Raw genomic sequence first — 18608 nt, 5'->3', positions numbered from 1 at the left:
TTTTAGAACTTGTAAAAAACTTTTTAAGAGCATTCATACTAGCTCTTTCAAAGTCCAAAATAATATTCTTCTCTTTTATTACTTCTTCTTTTATTTCTTTACTTAACCATTCAAAAAGCTTATTATAAGAATATTCATTTTTTGTTTTCATAAAACAATACAAAAGAGGCAAATTTTTATTTCTAACATTGCACTGTAAGGTAAAAATTTGTTCAAAGTTTTTAGGAGCAGACTTGAAAGTGTAGCCACAAATCATTATTTTGCAATTGATGAGATGCAAAATATTTTCATCGGTTGTAAATACAACAATTCTGTTCTCATCATGTATTCCAGAATCGTAGAACAAAAACTTCTTCCCCCTAGTTGTCTTTGTCAATTCGTATGAAATATCATATTCTTTAACAATTGTAAGATTGTTGGTCTCTCTAGAACTTGTGACCAAACTATTCATCATCTTATAATCTATAATGTTTGAGTAGTTAAATTCAGACATTACATTAGAGATTGCAACTCTTGATGTTTCAGAGGTGTTTAGGATTCTCTGTTTTAATTTACTAGCAAAGGGTAACTTGCTAAATTTAATATTGTCACTGCAATGGTTATGCCCTGAAAATTCCAGTAAAAGACAGTCTATTGTAGTTTTTAATAAAGAAGGACATCCTTCCTTATTGCATCTCCAGACAAATTTACCAACAGAATGTTCCTTGAAATTGTAAAAAAAGCCTTTATATGCAATTTTTTCTTTTCCTCTAATGCTTTTGATGATATTATTTGATAAATTTTTGATAGTAAGGGTAAAAAAATTAAAATTATAAAAAGAGACCGATCTTTTTAAAAATTATTTAAAAGTTTTTAAATATAGGGGTAAAAAATTAATAGGTGAAAATTAATCCATTTTTCACCGCAGAAGAAAAATGAACCTAACGATTATTATATTGAAGTATATATGTATATCTTTACAGAAACTATAATTTATGTTAAATTAAAAGATCATGCCCAAATATTAAACTGTTTTAAATTCTAAAATTTTTTATACTTAAAAAAAAATTTTTTAATTTCTCTGTTTAGAAAAACTAAAAAATATTTTACAGTTATGGTAATTAATTATTTTTTTTTACTTTTTATGTCCTAATATTTAAATTGTTTATTAATATTAATCAATATTTAATATTTGATCAGCTTAAATCTACAAAATTATAGCAAAAAAATACGTTAAAATTTTTTGATGATAGCATTTTATTACTAATAAAACAAACGAGATAGAAGTTTTATAATTATTAACTTAATGTTGTTAAGACATAACATTTATTACAGCGTAAAATATTTCAACATTTAACTTTTAATGATTATCAACTATAACATAAGTTTTTAATGTGTCAAAAAATATTGCTCACTCAATGTACTGCACTCAACCAAATGAATATCAATCATAAAGTTTGCGTGACATTATTTTATAGATATGACAAAGCATAAGAAAGCGAACATTTTTTCACGTTAAAGTTTTATTTCTGTTTACTAAAATGTATAACTATTTAATTGTAACATTCTACGATTTAATTTTATACAAGTTTTTGTTTCTTTTTAAATATGGTAATAAAATTCCTATTATAAATTTTTTAATATATCAAATTAACATCTCCTACTTTAACAAAAAATAATCTCCTAGTATTTTTTAACCATGGTTTTATAATTTAAGATTACTTAAAGATCAATTTCTAGCTTGTTGGTTGGTTAGATATTTACACAAAGAGCTTTTTTAAAAAATTACGCTATAGCCGGGCGCAATCTTTATCAGCATTAAGGATTGTGTAATTTAATTAAAATATAGAACTCTTTATAGCTTTAGATACATAATAATTTTTTTTAGTTTTTAAAACATTATTTATTTAAATAACGTTAATCCTTGATACAATTTAATTTACTACAATTATTAAAAATAAACATTACTTAAATTAAATATTTATTTAACTCATATTCTAATAATGCCATTTTGAATAGATATTCCCAACAAAAATTCTATCCAATTTGTAAACATATACTGAATATAATTAAAGTTGTTTGTATTACTTACTCCCTTTGTATTTAATAGCGCATTCGTCAAATCTGTATCGGCCATTTTGTCACACAACTTTTTTAATTTTTGATAGGCCACGTCATTTCTAGTTATGTAGTCTTTATATACAATTAATACACAATCATCTTCTCTAATATCAAATTTAACTATAGGTCTATATAAAAAAATATTATAGTTTGACAGTTCTTTTACAAACAATTCTGTTTTTAAAATGGTATTTGTTTTTTTAAAATCATTAAGTATCAATTTTAATTCATCATTTGTAAGATTAGCTACAGAGGAAGATTCGAATTTTGTAGCTAGTATCTCAGTTAGCTTCAATGATTTGATATCGAGCTCAACAATAATTTTCAGAGCTTTTATCATTAGATTAAAGTCTTTCCTCATTAGTTTTTCTTTTTTTGGATACAATGATGTATAGATTTTATAACTCCTTTCAATATTAAGTTTTCCAAGTTCTGGGGTAGTCAATGACATTTTAGGTTGTAGAAATGAAAATACATTGTAGCCAAAAATGTCCAATACTGTTATTACACTTCCAATAGCTATAAGTATGTAAAAGAGAACCTTTAAGACATTTTTAAAAAGAGACATGTAAGGGTATTTTTTTAAATATTATACTTTTTTATTAATAAAAAAGGATTTTGTTATTTACAAAAACTTTGAAAAAAGGAGATTTATTAACAATAGGCGAAATTGTTCAATTTATTGGAATAAATAAAAATGGCTAAAGTTTTACTAGAAAAGAAGTTAAATTGGCTTATAAAACAAAAATTTGTGATAATCATTGTTGGGTGTTAAAAATTTAGTAGTTTCAGATACGAACGAAACCACAATGTCTTAAGCGTGTTTATTTGTTTGTTTGCATGTTTCATGTAAAACTATAAAAAGAAATCCTGAATAAACAAGAATGTCATTTATAAATACCTCTTCTAAGTCTTCCAGACCCAAACGGGCTAGCAGTGTACCATTTCCCGAGACAGATAATTGAGAATTGATTCTCTAGCGAATTTAAGTGTTGATAATTTCTCAATACTAACTTTAAGAGCTATATTACTAACAAATCTCATTTTAAATGACTTCACAGTATCTCTTCAAAGCTCAATCCCAACGGCTGTGCTGCCATCCAATCCTTTGCCTCTTCCCTAAGAGACATCTTGAACATGAGTATCAGCTTACCCTCACTGAGTTCGTTCAACCTACCCACCTCCAACAAGTCCTCTGTGAACTGTTGTGGGTCATCTTTTTCTTCATTTCTAAATTGAAGAAAATTTTTATTGTAAGTCGCCATATTGTTGGTATTAAACACGGGTTTATTTATTATAAATTATTTAACTCACAACATGTCAGATATCTCATGATATAGGAAGATATCTTTGACATGTGTTGAAGCCATTCTTACACAAACCATGTACCTCCAATCGTATTTGTATGCACTCCTGTATCAAGATCCTTAAAAAATTTATTACAATTTACAGTTTTATGATTATATTCATTTTAATTATTGTAACCTTTCCGCCGACACTGTAAATTTCTGCATTGGATACAACAGACCAAGTACCTTTTACATGTAAAGTTAATTTTGTTCTATTGTTAACCCGAAATAAAAAAATTTTTTTTTGTTTTCCATCTTAACTAACGGAAAAATCTGAACACCATTCACAAGATGTCTCCTGTTATACTTTTTTTTCTAATTTAAATTCAAAAAGTTTAACTATTTCATCCTCTTGACTAATAAAATAATATATTTTGTAAAAGTTCTCAAGTAAGATTGAAAAAACTCTTTTGATTATTCGATAAACACAACTTTTACTAATTTTAAGATATAAGCAATTAAAGCAGAATTGGTCTTAACTCACCACAATTTTGATATTCTTAAAAATTTTAAATTTTCAAATATTTTTTTTTTACAAATAAAGGTTTGTTCAATTTACAAAAAGCAAACTTTATTCTTGCACCAAAATGACCCATATTTATTTCTTTCATAATTTTTCCTTTTTTTTACAGATCCGCACTATCATAAATAAGTTTTGATTTTCTAAAATTATTGTTTTTACTTTTTTTTTAAGCATTTTTAATTTCATTTTTAAGAAAAAAAATAAACTCTTTTATAATCCTATTTATAGTGCATCTGAGTATATTTTACAGACAATTAGTTATCGTAAAACATAAGTTTGTTAAATAAATTTTTTAAACAATTGATCATAAATGTCAAATCATTTAATCTTTTGACAGTTGTGATCAGATATTTTAATAATTATCAAATTTTATAATGTAAAGATGAAAGTTTTTGAGTTACAACAAAAAGACCTATAAAAAAAAGATTAATTGAAAAGAAGTACATTGGCAACAGATAGTGGCACAATTCTGTATTAAATAGAGTAAAGCTAAGCTGGTTTATTTTAAGAAACTTTTCAGCACGACTTTACAATATTTACATAAGATCCTTTTTCAGAAGTTACGCTATAATTGGTATCGCCTTTTTGTCGGTTTTTAAAAATTTTTGTAGGAATTACGTTTATTTGTGTTATGACGTTTAATTTTATGTTGGCTTGCTATAAGTTCCAGCTAAAATTTTCTCTATATTAGAAATTAATTTTAAAACGGTAAAAAATAATAACTTAATGAGAGTATCAAAGCTAAATGTATAAGGTTAAAATAATTGGGTAACTACTTTTCTTAAGAAAAATAATTTTGTATACAGATAAGATGTAAACAAATTAAAGGTGTGACCATGTGGCTGTTGTATCATGACACCTTTGGAAACATTATAAAAAGTTTTATTGTAGTAAAATTTAGCCGTCTTTATATTACTAGCTTAGTCATTAATTTATACAATAAGATAAAAATTCTTTTATTGAATTTATAACGTTACCTGTAAACATAATTATCAACAAAAATTACTTAAAGGCAATTTTTAGAAAAGAAAACTCTGGAAATCGCCATTTCCCTTAAATTCGTCAAATAAATATTCGATCCAATTTGTAAACATAATCTGAATGTAATTGAAATTGTATACTACTTCTCCTGCCCTTTCATGAAAAAGCGCCTTTTGTAAATCTTTATCAGCTTTTTTAGCACACAATTCTTTTAATTCTTGATAGGCCTTTTTGTTATGAATAATGTAGTTTTGAGGTACAAATAATTCATCTTTATCATTGATCCTAAATTCAAATAAAATACCGAACGAACTAAGAAAAGTAGATTTTGACAGTTCTGTATTAAACAAGTTTGTTTTTAACATATCGTTAGTTTTTTGAAAATTATCAAGCGTCAAATCTAACTTTTCTTTTTTTTTTAAATAATCCGCCTCTAGCAAAAAAAATTTTGTTTTAAGCGTTTTAGCTATTGATAATGATTTGATATTGATATCAACAATTATTCTTAAAGCTTTAACCATTAAATCAAATTCGTACAATGATAAACTGTTAATTTTTTTAAGTTTGCAATTGTCTAAATAGAGTTGGTACGCAATTTCAGTATCAAATTTTCCGACATTTGTGCTACTCAGTGACATTTTAGGCTTTAGGAATTCGAATATACTATAACCTAAAAGCTCTAGTATCACTATCAAACTTCCAATAACTACTAATAGAATTAAGATGATTTTTCCAACTTTTTTAAGAAGAAGCATGCGGGGAGTATTTTTTTAAAAAAATTATACTTTTTCTATTAATTGATAAAAAAGGAAGATTTTATTTACTAAAACTTTGTAAAAATTGATTAATTAACTTTTTGAGAAAGATTTTTACTAGAAATGGGATTAAATTGACTGATAGATCATGGATTTATGTATACCACCATGTATTAAATTATTTACTGTATATTTTTCATATATTAAACTTTCATTGTGTAAATTTTATTTATAAAAAAGACCAGATATAAAAAATAATTTTCTTTTAATATTACTAATAGTTAAATTATATATCGTTTTGGTATTTACAGATAAAAATATTAAATGATAACTTTTTATAATATATAAAAGGTTTTAAAAATTAAAAGTTTTGTCCTTTAACCAATAAATATAAAATGTTTGAATCTGAAAATTTATTTATTTTTTAACTCATTTTTTTAAATTTGTAAGATTGTTTGTAATTCTCATATAAAAAGTAGCATTATTATAAAGTTTACTTCTATATCACGGAATAATATTTTTGTACATTTCCTTCAGTTTAATTTACTTATTTGAATACATAGACGTTAGCTATTGCAAATTTAATTTATAAAAAAAGGCCATTTTGTAATTTTAAAAAATAAATATATGCATAAAGACATAACATATATAGAAAAAGAAAGATCATACATTAAATTTGTAAACTAGTTTTAAACAAGATAGTGTAAGCTGGTCAATATATAAAGAAATTCTGGGAGTGATCAGTTTTTCATCATTTTTGAAATTTTATATCGTTTTTAAAACTTTTCATTTAGAGCCCTTGAAATAGTTTAAATTAAAAATAAAACTTAAAAAAAGGTATACACTTATGAAGATATTTCTGATGTTAAAATGAATTAAGCCTTATAGAAATGATCTTTATTGATAATTATACTCCTGTTTTATATTTATGCAAGCCAAAAATATTTGATCATATTATACTGTAAAGTATTTTCAAGGAATCGACAAGAATGTCTCTTGTAAAATGTAAAAAGTCAACGGATGGTTTTTATGGACTTGTTGTTGCCCTTGTACTTTTCAATGTTCGCCAAAGAAGAATTGTTAATTCAAAAATTATAATTTAAGTATTTAAAATAGCTTAAAATGTTTACAAGGACAAAATCGTCAAAAATATTGCGTACGGCGTTTATGTACATAGAATTACAATTTCAGAATGAAGACTTTAATCAGAGAATTAATTTCTGAATATATGCCTGAAAGGAACGAAAAATTTGGTGGTATATACGTAAATGGATGTTTTTAAATAGTTGAAATAGACAAATATTTTTTTTTAAGTGAAAATACAGACGAGGGCGGCTTATAAATGGGAAATGGTATGTTGGAGGGGTTGATGATTGGTTTTAAAAATGGTTTATTTTACCTGTAGAGAATAGGAATATAACAGCTATAGCAATGTAATTTTAAATTTATTTTATCTTAAGCTAGAATAATTTCAGACAAGCGGAAAGCCTATAATACTGCAATTATAAATATAAGAAATAATGAGGCAGTAGAATACGTTCATGAAATCATAAATCATTCTATAAATATTGTTGACTCGTTGAATTTTGAAATACATAACCAACATATAGAAAGTTTATGATTATGCTCAAAGTTCTTTTTAAGAAAAAAGCTAGTACTACACATGAGCAGCATTTTGAATGTTTAATACAATTTTTATGAGAATATAGTTTAAAAAGGCGAAAAGATTTTATATCCTTGTATTACATTTAAATTTCAAAAATGGTGTAAAACCGATCGGCATCTACAAAAATTTTTCGTCCTTTTTGTCGAAATTATTTAGTAAGTTCTACAAAGACTAAAGCTAATAGTGTAAAAAAATTTATCCTCTCTTATCGCATCTTTAAACAAGTTTCCTGCCATTTTTTATAGAATTGTAAAAATAATCATTAAGAACATTATTTTTCCATTTTTAACACTTTGGCTGATGTTTTAAGAAATTTTTTTTTCATATAAAAACTTAAAAATTACTTGCAAAGATTTTTTATCTTAACGATAATCTGTGATAGGCCACCATTGTCTGTTCAATTATTATCTCGAAGGGTTTTAGTACCTCTGTTATAAAATATAATTTTGATACAAATAACGAATTTGCTAATACACACTATTGTGGTAAAATTACCACATGAAATATTTAATTGACAAATAAATATACCGAATTGGCACATTTTAAAGAGAATCATGACATTTATGTAGATTCTGGAATAAAAGATATTTTGTTAATTTTTAAAGAAGTAATAACTATATAAAGAAAATTTAAAAAAAATCAATTATTTTTCAAAAGTCTTTACACTGCAACAAGCAGAAGCTTAAAGTATTCAAACACTAAACATTTAAATCAAAAGACAAATTAAAACCTTAGAACAATTAGTGTGCTGGAAGATTTTTTCATGACATCCCGGATTCCTTGAGCTTCTGTCAATTACATACAATAAACTTTAGCCAAGATTTAAAAACAGCATTATAATCTGTAAGATTCATATGAATACCATTTGTTTAAACTTGTGGTAGCGCCCAATTTTTGTAAAAATTTTAATTCTTATATGAAAATTTCTTTAGGATATGTGGTCAAAAGAATAAAACATCTGCTTTTAATGACTATAGATTTAAAAATATGGAAAGGGTGTTATTTAGAAACATATACAAAAATCGGGGCTTATGACTTTTTGCAATGAAAACAGTTATTTTACCGAGTTGGTTGAAATGATTACTCTAGATGCCAAGGTTTTTGTTCTTTATTGAAGGGACCTTGCTATACTTCAAATAATATTCAACTAAATTGTTTATTTTATTTTGTATTCCTCTACCATTCTTGGAATCATGCAAAATGTTGTCTAGTTTGTTACTACCATTTCTTTCGTAATTCATTTACCTTTCAACTTATAATTTTTATTTATAATTTTATTTTTGATAAAGAAAAAAAAAATCATAAATTATAAAAAGATCTAAAATACGCCTTAACTTGGCACCCTTAGAAATTAATATAAAGACTTACCTTGGTGGTGAATTTCCTGTATATATTAATTTGTGGTTCGTTGTGATACTCTATATTGCAATTTTTCAAATTATATAGATGTTACCTGGAATATATTAACAATTCGCTAATCTAATTTCAATACAGATGTTTAATTATTATTAGATTATATGGAGAAACTGAATATGTAATAGTAGTCAATTTTACGATCGAGAGATATGATCATACTAAAATACTCTTTGTGGCAGGTTCAATAATGCCGCGGAAGGTTTTCATTCAAAGTTAAAAAGCTAAGAAATAAGGCAAATACTTTAGTGCTAAAAGTTTTATATACTATTAAAGATATACAAATGCACAATTAAATAAAATTTAGTAGATTAATTTCTGTGAGCAAAACTAGAAGAAGAAATGAAAATACGTTAATCAAGAAACAAAAATATAAAAATTTTGGCTTTTATATGAAGATTCTTTGTTTTTAAAAGAATTTATTTATGGACTTAAAAAGGCTATTAAATTGAATATTTAAAAAAGTTTTTTGCTTTTATTTTTCTGGGGGTAAAAAAATTTTTTTGTAAAAAGATAAGTATTTTAACTAATTTATTATTTGGAGATGTAGCACTCACAGTACAATTTGCATTAAGACATCTCAAATGGATTGTATCAAAATCTCCTTCCTCATATATCGAAACATGTTTAGTAATAACTTGTATTTTAGCTATTTTCTGATCGCATATTTGAAAGAAATTATTTACATAACTAGTTTACGCTACCTTGTTAAAAACGGGATTTCGAAATTATATTAGTTTATGTAATTTTTTTTCAAATGTATAGTTTGTCATTTTAATAACTCTTTTTGTAATAAATTTAATATTTACTATAAATTAACTTTTACTGTGTCTATATTCTTAAAAGTATGATTATAAACATGACAAAAAGGATACAAATAAATAAAACTTTACCATAATGTTACCGCTTACAAAAAAAATATTTTACAAATTTTAAAAAAGAAGGGTTAAAAAATTAATAAATATTCAGATTTAAACTTTTTATATACATTGATGATAATGATTGATGATGATAATTTTTTTAAAATCAGATATTTTGAAGTATCATTCCCCTGCGTTAATATCCAAAAAAGAGTGTTAAATTAAAAAGTTTAATTTGTCCTAAATTTCATAAAAAAATTGTTAATCTTATTTGCATTATAAGTATAATATCCTAAGTTTCCTACTATGTATTTAATACGGTATCTTAAACATTTAAAATATTTATAAAATAAATTTTCTTTTTTAGGATCGAGACTCTGGCTTCTATAACGTATTCTTTCTACTAAAGTAATCATTTCAGAAAAAATTGAATCCGAGAATAAAGTTAAAAATTTATATTCTTGATATTTAAACCTATTATCAAAGTAAGGCTGCTCAATTAACTCTTTGATTCCACAAAATTTGCAATCATTAACAAAGACAAAAACCAATTTAATAAAGTTAAGAACTTTTTCAATCAAAATACAACTATTCTCTGATATTTGTTGATGCCTAAGTTGTTCCAAAATATTTGGGATACATAAAATAATATCTCTTTGTATTTGATAAAATCTTCGTCGAAAATCATTTCTATTCTTTATAAAATTCAGCTTATCATAATTTAAAATCTTATAAACATCTATAATGTACTTATTACTAAATTCGGGTTTTTCTTCTGCTTTCATCAAATCGCTAAACCTTTTTTCAAGCTTTCTTAATAGGTTTTCAAGTTCTTGCTCATCGTCCAAAGTTGTATTACGAGATCTTACAAAAGATAAATATGCACAAATGGGACAAGGTTGTAAAATGTAATTTCTAAAGACATCGTCTGTACTTGTATTGGCAATAGTAGTGTATAAACTTACGACGTTACTATTATTATTTTTTAAAGCTTCAAGAAGATTTAAATCTACATTTTTATCTAAAGTATCTGCATTCGTAGAATTATATACAACTGTATTATCTAGTTGTAGGGCATCTGAGCGTTGACAAACAAGACTATTTTTATATTTACAGCTTAAATCTAATGGTTCTGGAAAACTAGATTTTGTTAATTCTTTCTCGCGAATGTCTTTCGGATCATTATTAAAACTTCGCAGACTTGTAGTAGTGGTATCGTCTATACAAGCGTCTTGTTTAAATTTTTCATCGGTAGTATAAACGTTTTGTAAATATTTCATTTCATACTCTTCACTTCCCACATCTATGAAGCTTTCATCTGAGTCAACAGTCGCATCACATTCCTTTTCAATTCTCATTTTTTTATTACAATCTTTTTGAATTTTGTCATCATTATCTTTATCCTTCAATATAGAATTATTAAGAATACATAGGCCTTCATATGTATTAATATTTGATGATAGTACTTTTTTAAAAAACCATAATAAACATATGTATTTCATTTTATGGGGCTTATTAAAAAAGATAGTTTAATCAATAATAAATTAAAAATATATTTCAACCTAGTTTCTATAGAATATCTACTGGATTGTCCTTGAGGATGTTCCCATGTTTAAAAATGAGCTATTAAGCTCTTATTAAATAATTTGGTTTTAAATAAAGTTATTTTATTGTATTTAGTGCATTTTTGATACATTTAAAAGTTTTCATAAATTAAATACTTTTTAAATTAAAAATATTGAACTTTAAAGGAAAAATAAACAAAAATTATTATTAAAATTTCTTGTTATAAATTGGGACATGACATCTACAACTTGGAAAAACACATTTTGTTTATTATGTATTTTCATTCAATTTTTTTATACCTTATAAAAAATCAGTTTTTTACTAGAAATTTATGTTTTAAAGTTTGTATATTAATTTACTAATATTTAAATATCAACGAAATGCTTTTTTACAAAAATAAATGTATGGATTTCTTTTTTTTTAAAAAATAAAAAAAGATAGGTAACATAAAATGATAGTTGTAATTAGTGCTAAAATTTAACGGTCATAAAACTAAAAATATATCAGACTGTCTATGTTTTTTTAGAGCAAAATATTAGCAAAGAAAAACTTATGAAAATATATTTTTAAGCAGAATACAATTTTAAATGAAAAATATTTAATTTTAAACCTATAAAACTAAATCTAAAATTTCATTAAGATTCGAAAAAAAATTATTATTTAGAAATGTCTTTAACTATCATGTACAATGATCATGATATAAAAATCAAGTTATTAGTAAATCTTTGAACTAATAACTTTCAAACAATAAATGAGTTTTAGAATAAAACATCTAGTTTCAATCTAAAATTTAAAATATGAATAATAAAAAAAATTTAGAATCAAAAAGAAGCATAAATAAATCCATTTGCATAATCGAATTCTTTTTAGAAGATAACTTTACTCTGGTGTTATCTGGCAATTTGAATTTAAAGAATGAAGATAATAAAATAGTTAGTAATTATAATATTAAACAATATTTAAAATTTGAAATCAGGATTCCAGGTTAAAAACTGCCACTATCAAAAACGTTAAAAAAATTACAAATTTAAAGAATATCAATATAAAAACATGAATTGAAGAATTTATGCAAATATCTAAAGGCTTGGAATGGAATTTCGAAGAACAAAAGATTTTATTACTAGAAGTTACATTCTCTAAAATTAAAAATGCATAGGGAAAAGATGCAATTCTGCAGCGTGTACTCCCCAACAAAAACAATAATCTTGTTTATTTTTGCATTTTATATACATTAAACAGCTTTTTTTAAATTTTTGTTGTTATAATAGCTGTTTTTTTCAATTTTTTTAAAAAATTAAAATAAAAAATGCATATTTTATTTAAGTTCTAATATGCTCACCTTTAACTTCATAAACTATTCTTGATCGCTTTTTAAAACTCATTGCCAATTTTTGACATAATTCTATAGGTATTGAGTACCAAATCTGTTCAATTTTTACCTTAAACTCGGCCTTTGTATCAAAAATAAAATCAGTTAACTCCCTCTAATTAGGGCCCATAGAGTCTCGATAGGATTTAAATCTGGTGATTGTGGAGGCAATAGCAACAATTCTATGTCTTTCTCCTCAAAATTAACCTTCGAAAGCTTTGAAGTATGCTTATCATCGTTATCCTGTTGGAAAATAAACTTCCAAAGGCCTATTTTATTTACAAAGGCAGTCGGGTTATTTGCACGAATGTCAACATATGCAGCAAAATTCATGATTTCATTAATGGATACCAATCTCCCTACTCCATAATATGAGAAACATCCTCATACGATGCATACCCCCTCCAAGTTTAATTGTTGGTGTTAAATGCTTCAACTGAAGACTGGTTTCTTGTTTTCTCCAGAAAGAAACCTTACAATCAAAGTTAAACGGATTAAATTTGCTCTCATCCGAAAATATAATGCTTTTTATTGCATTATTTAAGAGACAAAGAAAATCTGCTGTTCTTTTGATTCTAGTCAAAATGTTTTTTTTGACAAGAAAGGTTTTTTAATGGCCGAAAATGCCCTAATATTAGCTTCATTTAAAATATTCTTTACTCACATATGCAATATGTCCTTACCAGTACTCTTCTTAAACTTAGTATCTACCTTTCTCAAAGATAGTTTTAGATTGCTTTTATTAATTTTCTTAATTGCTCAACTTCAAAAATATTATAGATTTTCAATGTTTTTTGCCCGTTTTTATTATCCATATTACCAATACTACGATATTTAGACAGTATCCTGGACGCTGTGCTTTAATTTATTTGAAATGGGCCTGTGAGTAATTTGATTTCAAGAAGCCAACTATTTATCTTTTAAGAATTCAGACACAGCCATATGTAGGGATTGGAGATTAACATAATAAAACATTGTTGGAGGGGATAGTTAAAGATTTTTTTGTTGTCTCTTAAAAATATGTTTTTTTTATTTTACACTTTACCCGAAAAATGCTTAAAAGTCACAAAATAACAAAACACAAAATAAAAACTTTCTGTAATTTGCATTGTTGTGTAGATTGTGTCATAAATATTATATTAATTTTAAGTCAAAAAATATAAAAATACTCCAAAAAAATATGAATTTTTATTTTACAGACTGCATATTAGAACCAACATTAAGAGATATGTGGAAAAAGAAAAACATTACTGAAATTTTTAAAAAATTTAAGCAAAAAATATGTTATAAGATGGATTCTACGGCATTTGTTCACAACTTTAAATTTATAAGACAAAAAAACTATGAAAGTAGTATCGTCGAATTTTACAATGAAATTAAAATGAATCTAGATAAATATTCTACCATTAAAAACTTAACAGAAGAGGAATATTATAGAACAATAAAATAGCAATTCTTCGATAACCTATGTTTTCATACGAAAAGAAAATAAAGGATCTACAATTAAAAGATGTAAAGTTCACTTGATTACTAATAATCGATTTAGAAAAAGATTCGTATGAAAAAATTGATCATACAACAAAGAACCAAAACTATTCCATTAAATAAACGACAATTATTCAAATAAAAGGATGTCTTAAAACAAAGAGATATTTAACAAATAAAAAAAATGGTATAAACGATGCAAAAGCACGACACATGACAACAATTATTGTTGGTATAAAGATAAGGATGATAAAGAAAAATTTAAAAAGTAAATACGTATAGATTAAAAGAGGAAAAAGCAAAAAATTTGTAAAAAAAAAGGAATCATTAATGATAAAGAAGTAACAACGCTTACACCAAATCTACCATGCGCGGTCAAATGTCCGTTTTTTAATTTTTTTTAAAATTTCTAGCATACAACCTTACTGTATCATCATGTAGCTTATTGACTTTTATTAAAATATACATACAACCTATTTTTTAATATTAACGATTTTCTTTATTGTATTTTTTCCAAGAAAAAATTATATTGTGTCTAGTCTACCTCGTACGGTCATTTGACCGCTTGAAAAAGTTATGTCAGTTACGACTATATTCTTTAACAATTGCATTCTTGAAATTGTTCCATGAGTCTAAAATGTAATTGTAAACAATCTATAATCTAATCAATGTATCTACATTGTAGACAAATGTATTATTAGTATAAATACATGGCGTTTTCACTATTATTGGAATAAAAGACATAGCGTTTTTTGTACGATAGTACGGGTTTGCGATACGACAGAGAGTATCAAAATTTAAGTTTATAACAAAAATTATAATTATATTATTAGAAAAATTTTTACATGGTATAAGTGATAATTTCGACAAAATTATCAGAGCCAACAACATTTTTCGGTATGGTTTACAATTGTTTTTAATTTCTGGTCTCAATGTTTTTGCCCAGTTTGATTTATATTTTTATAGTTTAGTTTTTATTTTATCATTTGTATAGTCATCCAGAAAATGTCAAGGCATTCGAGGAATATTAATTTGTTAGACAAAATAAATAATATCGACGAGAATTGTTCGGAAGATTATCAAGAAGTATACAATATTGATTATGATATTAAAGAAAATCGCTGTGATTTATTTGACAGAGATACAGATGAAGAGAATATTTTGAATATACGAAGGGAACAAAAAAGAAAGAGATTTATAGTTAGCTCGGTAGGTGAAAACGAGGAAAGGATTGAAACTGCTTTAGCGGAACTGTTTGGCAAAAAATAAAAGAGGGGTTTAACGGTAGAAAAACATCGATTTATAATATTTTAAGAAAATATCAGAGCTGGCAGGATACGCATAAATGAAATATCATGAAAGGCAAAGTTAAATCTGCATTTTCATTGATTATTGAACATGTAAGAGAATATACGGAATCAAAAACATTTTGGGTGTTTAAAACGAAATAGATTTATCTATTGCAAAATTACATGCATTTATTGGACTTTTATATACACGCAGCGCATATGAGGCTAAAAATATTAATTTATCATATTTATGGAACACGAAATGGGACCCATATTTTTCTCGACAACTATGAGTCGAAATAACTGCGCAGAAATTATGAGATTTATCCGATTTGACAACAGAAATCAACTAAGCTAACCCTTACAAAACGATAAGTTCGCATTAATTTCTGAAGTTTGGTATAAATTTATTGAAAGATTCAAAACTTTTATAAACCGGTAGTATATCTTGCTATAGATGAACAATTATTTCCTACAAAAGCACGCCGTAGATTTACTCAATACATGCCGAACAAATTTGGCATAAAATTCTGGTTAGTTTCTGATGTAGGTAGTAAATTTATAGTAAATGGGCTTCCATATTTGAGAAAATATGAAGAGAGAGAATTATCAATCCCGCTTGGAGAGTTTATAGCTTTTAAATCAGCAGAGCCATATACGGGCCATGGGAGAAGTATAATAGTTGACAATTTTTTTACAAGCGCGTCACTAGCGAGTAGACTTCTAGCAAAAAGAACTACGCTTGTTGGAACTATCCGGAGGAATAAAAGAGAGCTATCAAATTTAGCGAGACAAGTAAAGGATGGTATGACACAATTTTTAACAATATTATACAAATCAAAAGATTTTATTCTTACAATTTATAAATCTAAACCCAATAAAAAAGTATTGATATTTAGTTAATACATTCGTCCGTTCAAATCAAAAAAAATCACACCCGTACACCAGAAACAATTAGATTTTACAATAGCACAAAATTCTGTGTAGATATAACCGATCAAATAACAGAAAATGTAGTGTAAAATCCAAATGTCAGAGATAGCCTTTACAGGTATTTTTCAATATCTAAGATTTAGCCGCCATAAATGCTTGGATTTTATATAAAGAAACGACGGAAGAAAAATATTAAGGAAAAAGTTTTTATTTTAATTGGCAGAAAACTTAGACCAAATATAAGAAAGAGAACCAGATAGTTAAAGAATGCTCATGAAAACAATAAATGATACAAATATTCTTCTTCTGAACAAGGATCTTGTCAAATAAGGTATTGTAAAGTCAATAAAACAAATAAAACTTGTATAAAATGTAAAAAATACGCATGTGAAAAATGTGCAACTCAAATTGTTGTAATTTGTAAAAAATGTGGTGCAAATGTATAAAAATGAATAAAATTTATGTCGGGTTTTAAAGAGTTGCTTGGATAAAAGGTTTTATTTGGATAATCTCTGTATTTAGGTTTCTTCCCGAGTCCAAGTATAAGTTTAGATAAAATTTTTTTAATTTTAGGGTAAATTAAAACAAACAAACGGAAGATATATTAAAAATAGATTACAGAAGCCATATTAGAAGAGATAAAAGAGAAGTTAAAAGTTAATTTCTATTAATTAATTGTTTTAAAACAAAAGAATTTATTGAACCAACATTTGGCGATAGTCATGAGCTGACCGCATCATGACAATTTATAACATCGAAAGGCGGTGAGCGACTTTTTATTGTATCATCAGAAAAATATTTTTTTTACTATCTACTTTTACTAAGATACTTACGTTTTTTTGAAACGGTCATTTGACCGCTCATGGTAGGGTTAGGTATGCATAAAATGTCGGTAGATTTTGTTGTATATTGGTCCAAATATTGACCATATATTAATTTAACTAGGGTTATTATTGGAAACAATGACATTTTAGAAAATATTTAGTATTTTTGGAATTTTTAACATTTATAATATTTTCTTCCAAAAATTTTAATAATTTTTTTTATAATTTAATAAAAAAAGAAGGAATACAAGAAACAAAGGAATGAACAAGAAAAAATTTATTACATTAAAATGAATACGAAAAGCATTTTTAAAGATATAATGATGCCTTATAAAGATAATAATTATTTAAATTAAATAAAAGAAGATTATTTATTTGTTTTTACATAGAAGAACATCTAAAGTTTAGGCACCACACCTGATAACTACAATACTGTAAAAAAGGCAAGGGTATATTAATTTTTTTGGTTGTAATACTTTAATATTTGTTGTAAACAATGTATAATATTAAAAACAAACATAATTTTTTTTATATTTATAAAAGAAATATGCTTTATATATCTTTTTCACTATAATTTTAAGCTCGGCTAAATTTTGTAGATATTAAAAGTTTTTATTAAAAAATATTTTAAATTAAAACACTGTTTAAATTTTTTAAAATAAGTTGTACAATAAAAATTTCATAGTATTTTATGCTAATAAGAGGGATTATTTGCAGCATTTTAAATATTTAAATAAAAAAATTCTTTCAAAAAGCATAATTTTTGATAAAACCTATAAATTTATATTTAAAATAAATAAAAATAAAAAGTTTATTGTTAAAAAATGAAAAAAAGCAAAAGAAGAAAAACAACCAGACCACCAAAAACTCCGTTGTAAAAACAAAATATTAATTTTGCGCTTTTATATCAGTCTACTTTTACGACCTTGCTTATAGGAGAAAATGAAGCACACGCTTAGGATACAAAGCTAATGAAGAATATATGTATTAATGATTAACAAGCATAATAAACAGAATACTACTACCACTACCACTATTATTACTACTTAAAATAAGTCTCTTATTAACATCATAGAAACGTACCTCTGAGAAGGCTCGTCAAATTCATATAATTTAACAAAATTTTGTCAAAACTAGTACATTTTAGTAAACGATTCATAAACCAAAAAATTTATTTTAATCAATTAAAAAGCGTGCTGAAAAGTATATTATAAAGCATAAGGTTTTATAAAGAATGTCGTCAAAAAATTTATAAAGTTATATCCAGGTCGTTAAACTCAAAAAAAAATGTACTAGAAACCAATTTTATTTACAAAGCAGATGGCTGCCACCAATCAGTTAAACTTCTCTTTACTCCATTTTTCAAACAAAGAACCATAGCTGTATGACCTTCTTCATCAGAGCTATTATGATCATTAGATGGGTCCTCATTGGGATTCTCATTTGGCTTTTCATCTGCTGGATTCTCATTTGGCTTTTCATCTGCTGGATTCTC

General features: G+C 25.3%; 8 protein-coding genes across 8 annotated transcripts; 3 read left to right on the top strand and 5 right to left on the bottom strand.

The window, feature by feature from the left end:
• AAJ76_7400018155 (hypothetical protein) lies at window positions 1-454 on the bottom strand (the record flags this gene model as incomplete). Its single annotated transcript, XM_024476356.1, has 1 exon — window positions 1-454. A coding segment is annotated over one exon (454 nt), but the record flags the coding sequence as incomplete, so codon positions are not given.
• A 1515-nt stretch (window positions 455-1969) lies between these two features.
• On the bottom strand, window positions 1970-2668 carry AAJ76_7400015941 (hypothetical protein; the record flags this gene model as incomplete). Its single annotated transcript, XM_024476355.1, has 1 exon — window positions 1970-2668. One exon carries the CDS (start codon window positions 2666-2668, stop codon window positions 1970-1972), a length of 699 nt encoding a protein of 232 aa, XP_024330163.1.
• A 2323-nt stretch (window positions 2669-4991) lies between these two features.
• On the bottom strand, window positions 4992-5708 carry AAJ76_7400012901 (hypothetical protein; the record flags this gene model as incomplete). Its single annotated transcript, XM_024476354.1, has 1 exon — window positions 4992-5708. One exon carries the CDS (start codon window positions 5706-5708, stop codon window positions 4992-4994), a length of 717 nt encoding a protein of 238 aa, XP_024330162.1.
• Window positions 5709-8290: 2582 nt separating this feature from the next.
• AAJ76_7400010318 (hypothetical protein) lies at window positions 8291-8422 on the top strand (the record flags this gene model as incomplete). The annotated part of the gene is made up of 1 exon (XM_024476353.1): window positions 8291-8422. The coding sequence occupies one exon, from the start codon at window positions 8291-8293 to the stop codon at window positions 8420-8422; it is 132 nt and encodes a 43-aa protein (XP_024330161.1).
• Window positions 8423-9877: 1455 nt separating this feature from the next.
• On the bottom strand, window positions 9878-11149 carry AAJ76_740007460 (hypothetical protein; the record flags this gene model as incomplete). The annotated part of the gene is made up of 1 exon (XM_024476359.1): window positions 9878-11149. The coding sequence occupies one exon, from the start codon at window positions 11147-11149 to the stop codon at window positions 9878-9880; it is 1272 nt and encodes a 423-aa protein (XP_024330160.1).
• Window positions 11150-12010: 861 nt separating this feature from the next.
• On the top strand, window positions 12011-12202 carry AAJ76_740006598 (hypothetical protein; the record flags this gene model as incomplete). Its single annotated transcript, XM_024476358.1, has 1 exon — window positions 12011-12202. One exon carries the CDS (start codon window positions 12011-12013, stop codon window positions 12200-12202), a length of 192 nt encoding a protein of 63 aa, XP_024330159.1.
• A 3658-nt stretch (window positions 12203-15860) lies between these two features.
• On the top strand, window positions 15861-16259 carry AAJ76_740002748 (piggybac transposable element-derived protein 3-like protein; the record flags this gene model as incomplete). Its single annotated transcript, XM_024476357.1, has 1 exon — window positions 15861-16259. The coding sequence occupies one exon, from the start codon at window positions 15861-15863 to the stop codon at window positions 16257-16259; it is 399 nt and encodes a 132-aa protein (XP_024330158.1).
• A 2163-nt stretch (window positions 16260-18422) lies between these two features.
• AAJ76_740001 (hypothetical protein) lies at window positions 18423-18608 on the bottom strand (the record flags this gene model as incomplete). The annotated part of the gene is made up of 1 exon (XM_024476352.1): window positions 18423-18608. A coding segment is annotated over one exon (186 nt), but the record flags the coding sequence as incomplete, so codon positions are not given.

The sequence above is a fragment of the Vairimorpha ceranae genome (genome assembly GCF_000988165.1).
Source record: "Vairimorpha ceranae strain PA08 1199 chromosome Unknown NODE_74, whole genome shotgun sequence".
Taxonomy (NCBI): domain Eukaryota; kingdom Fungi; phylum Microsporidia; family Nosematidae; genus Vairimorpha; species Vairimorpha ceranae.
The sequence above is the reverse complement of the archived record's forward strand: the minus strand, read 5'-3'. Positions and strand labels throughout refer to the sequence as shown.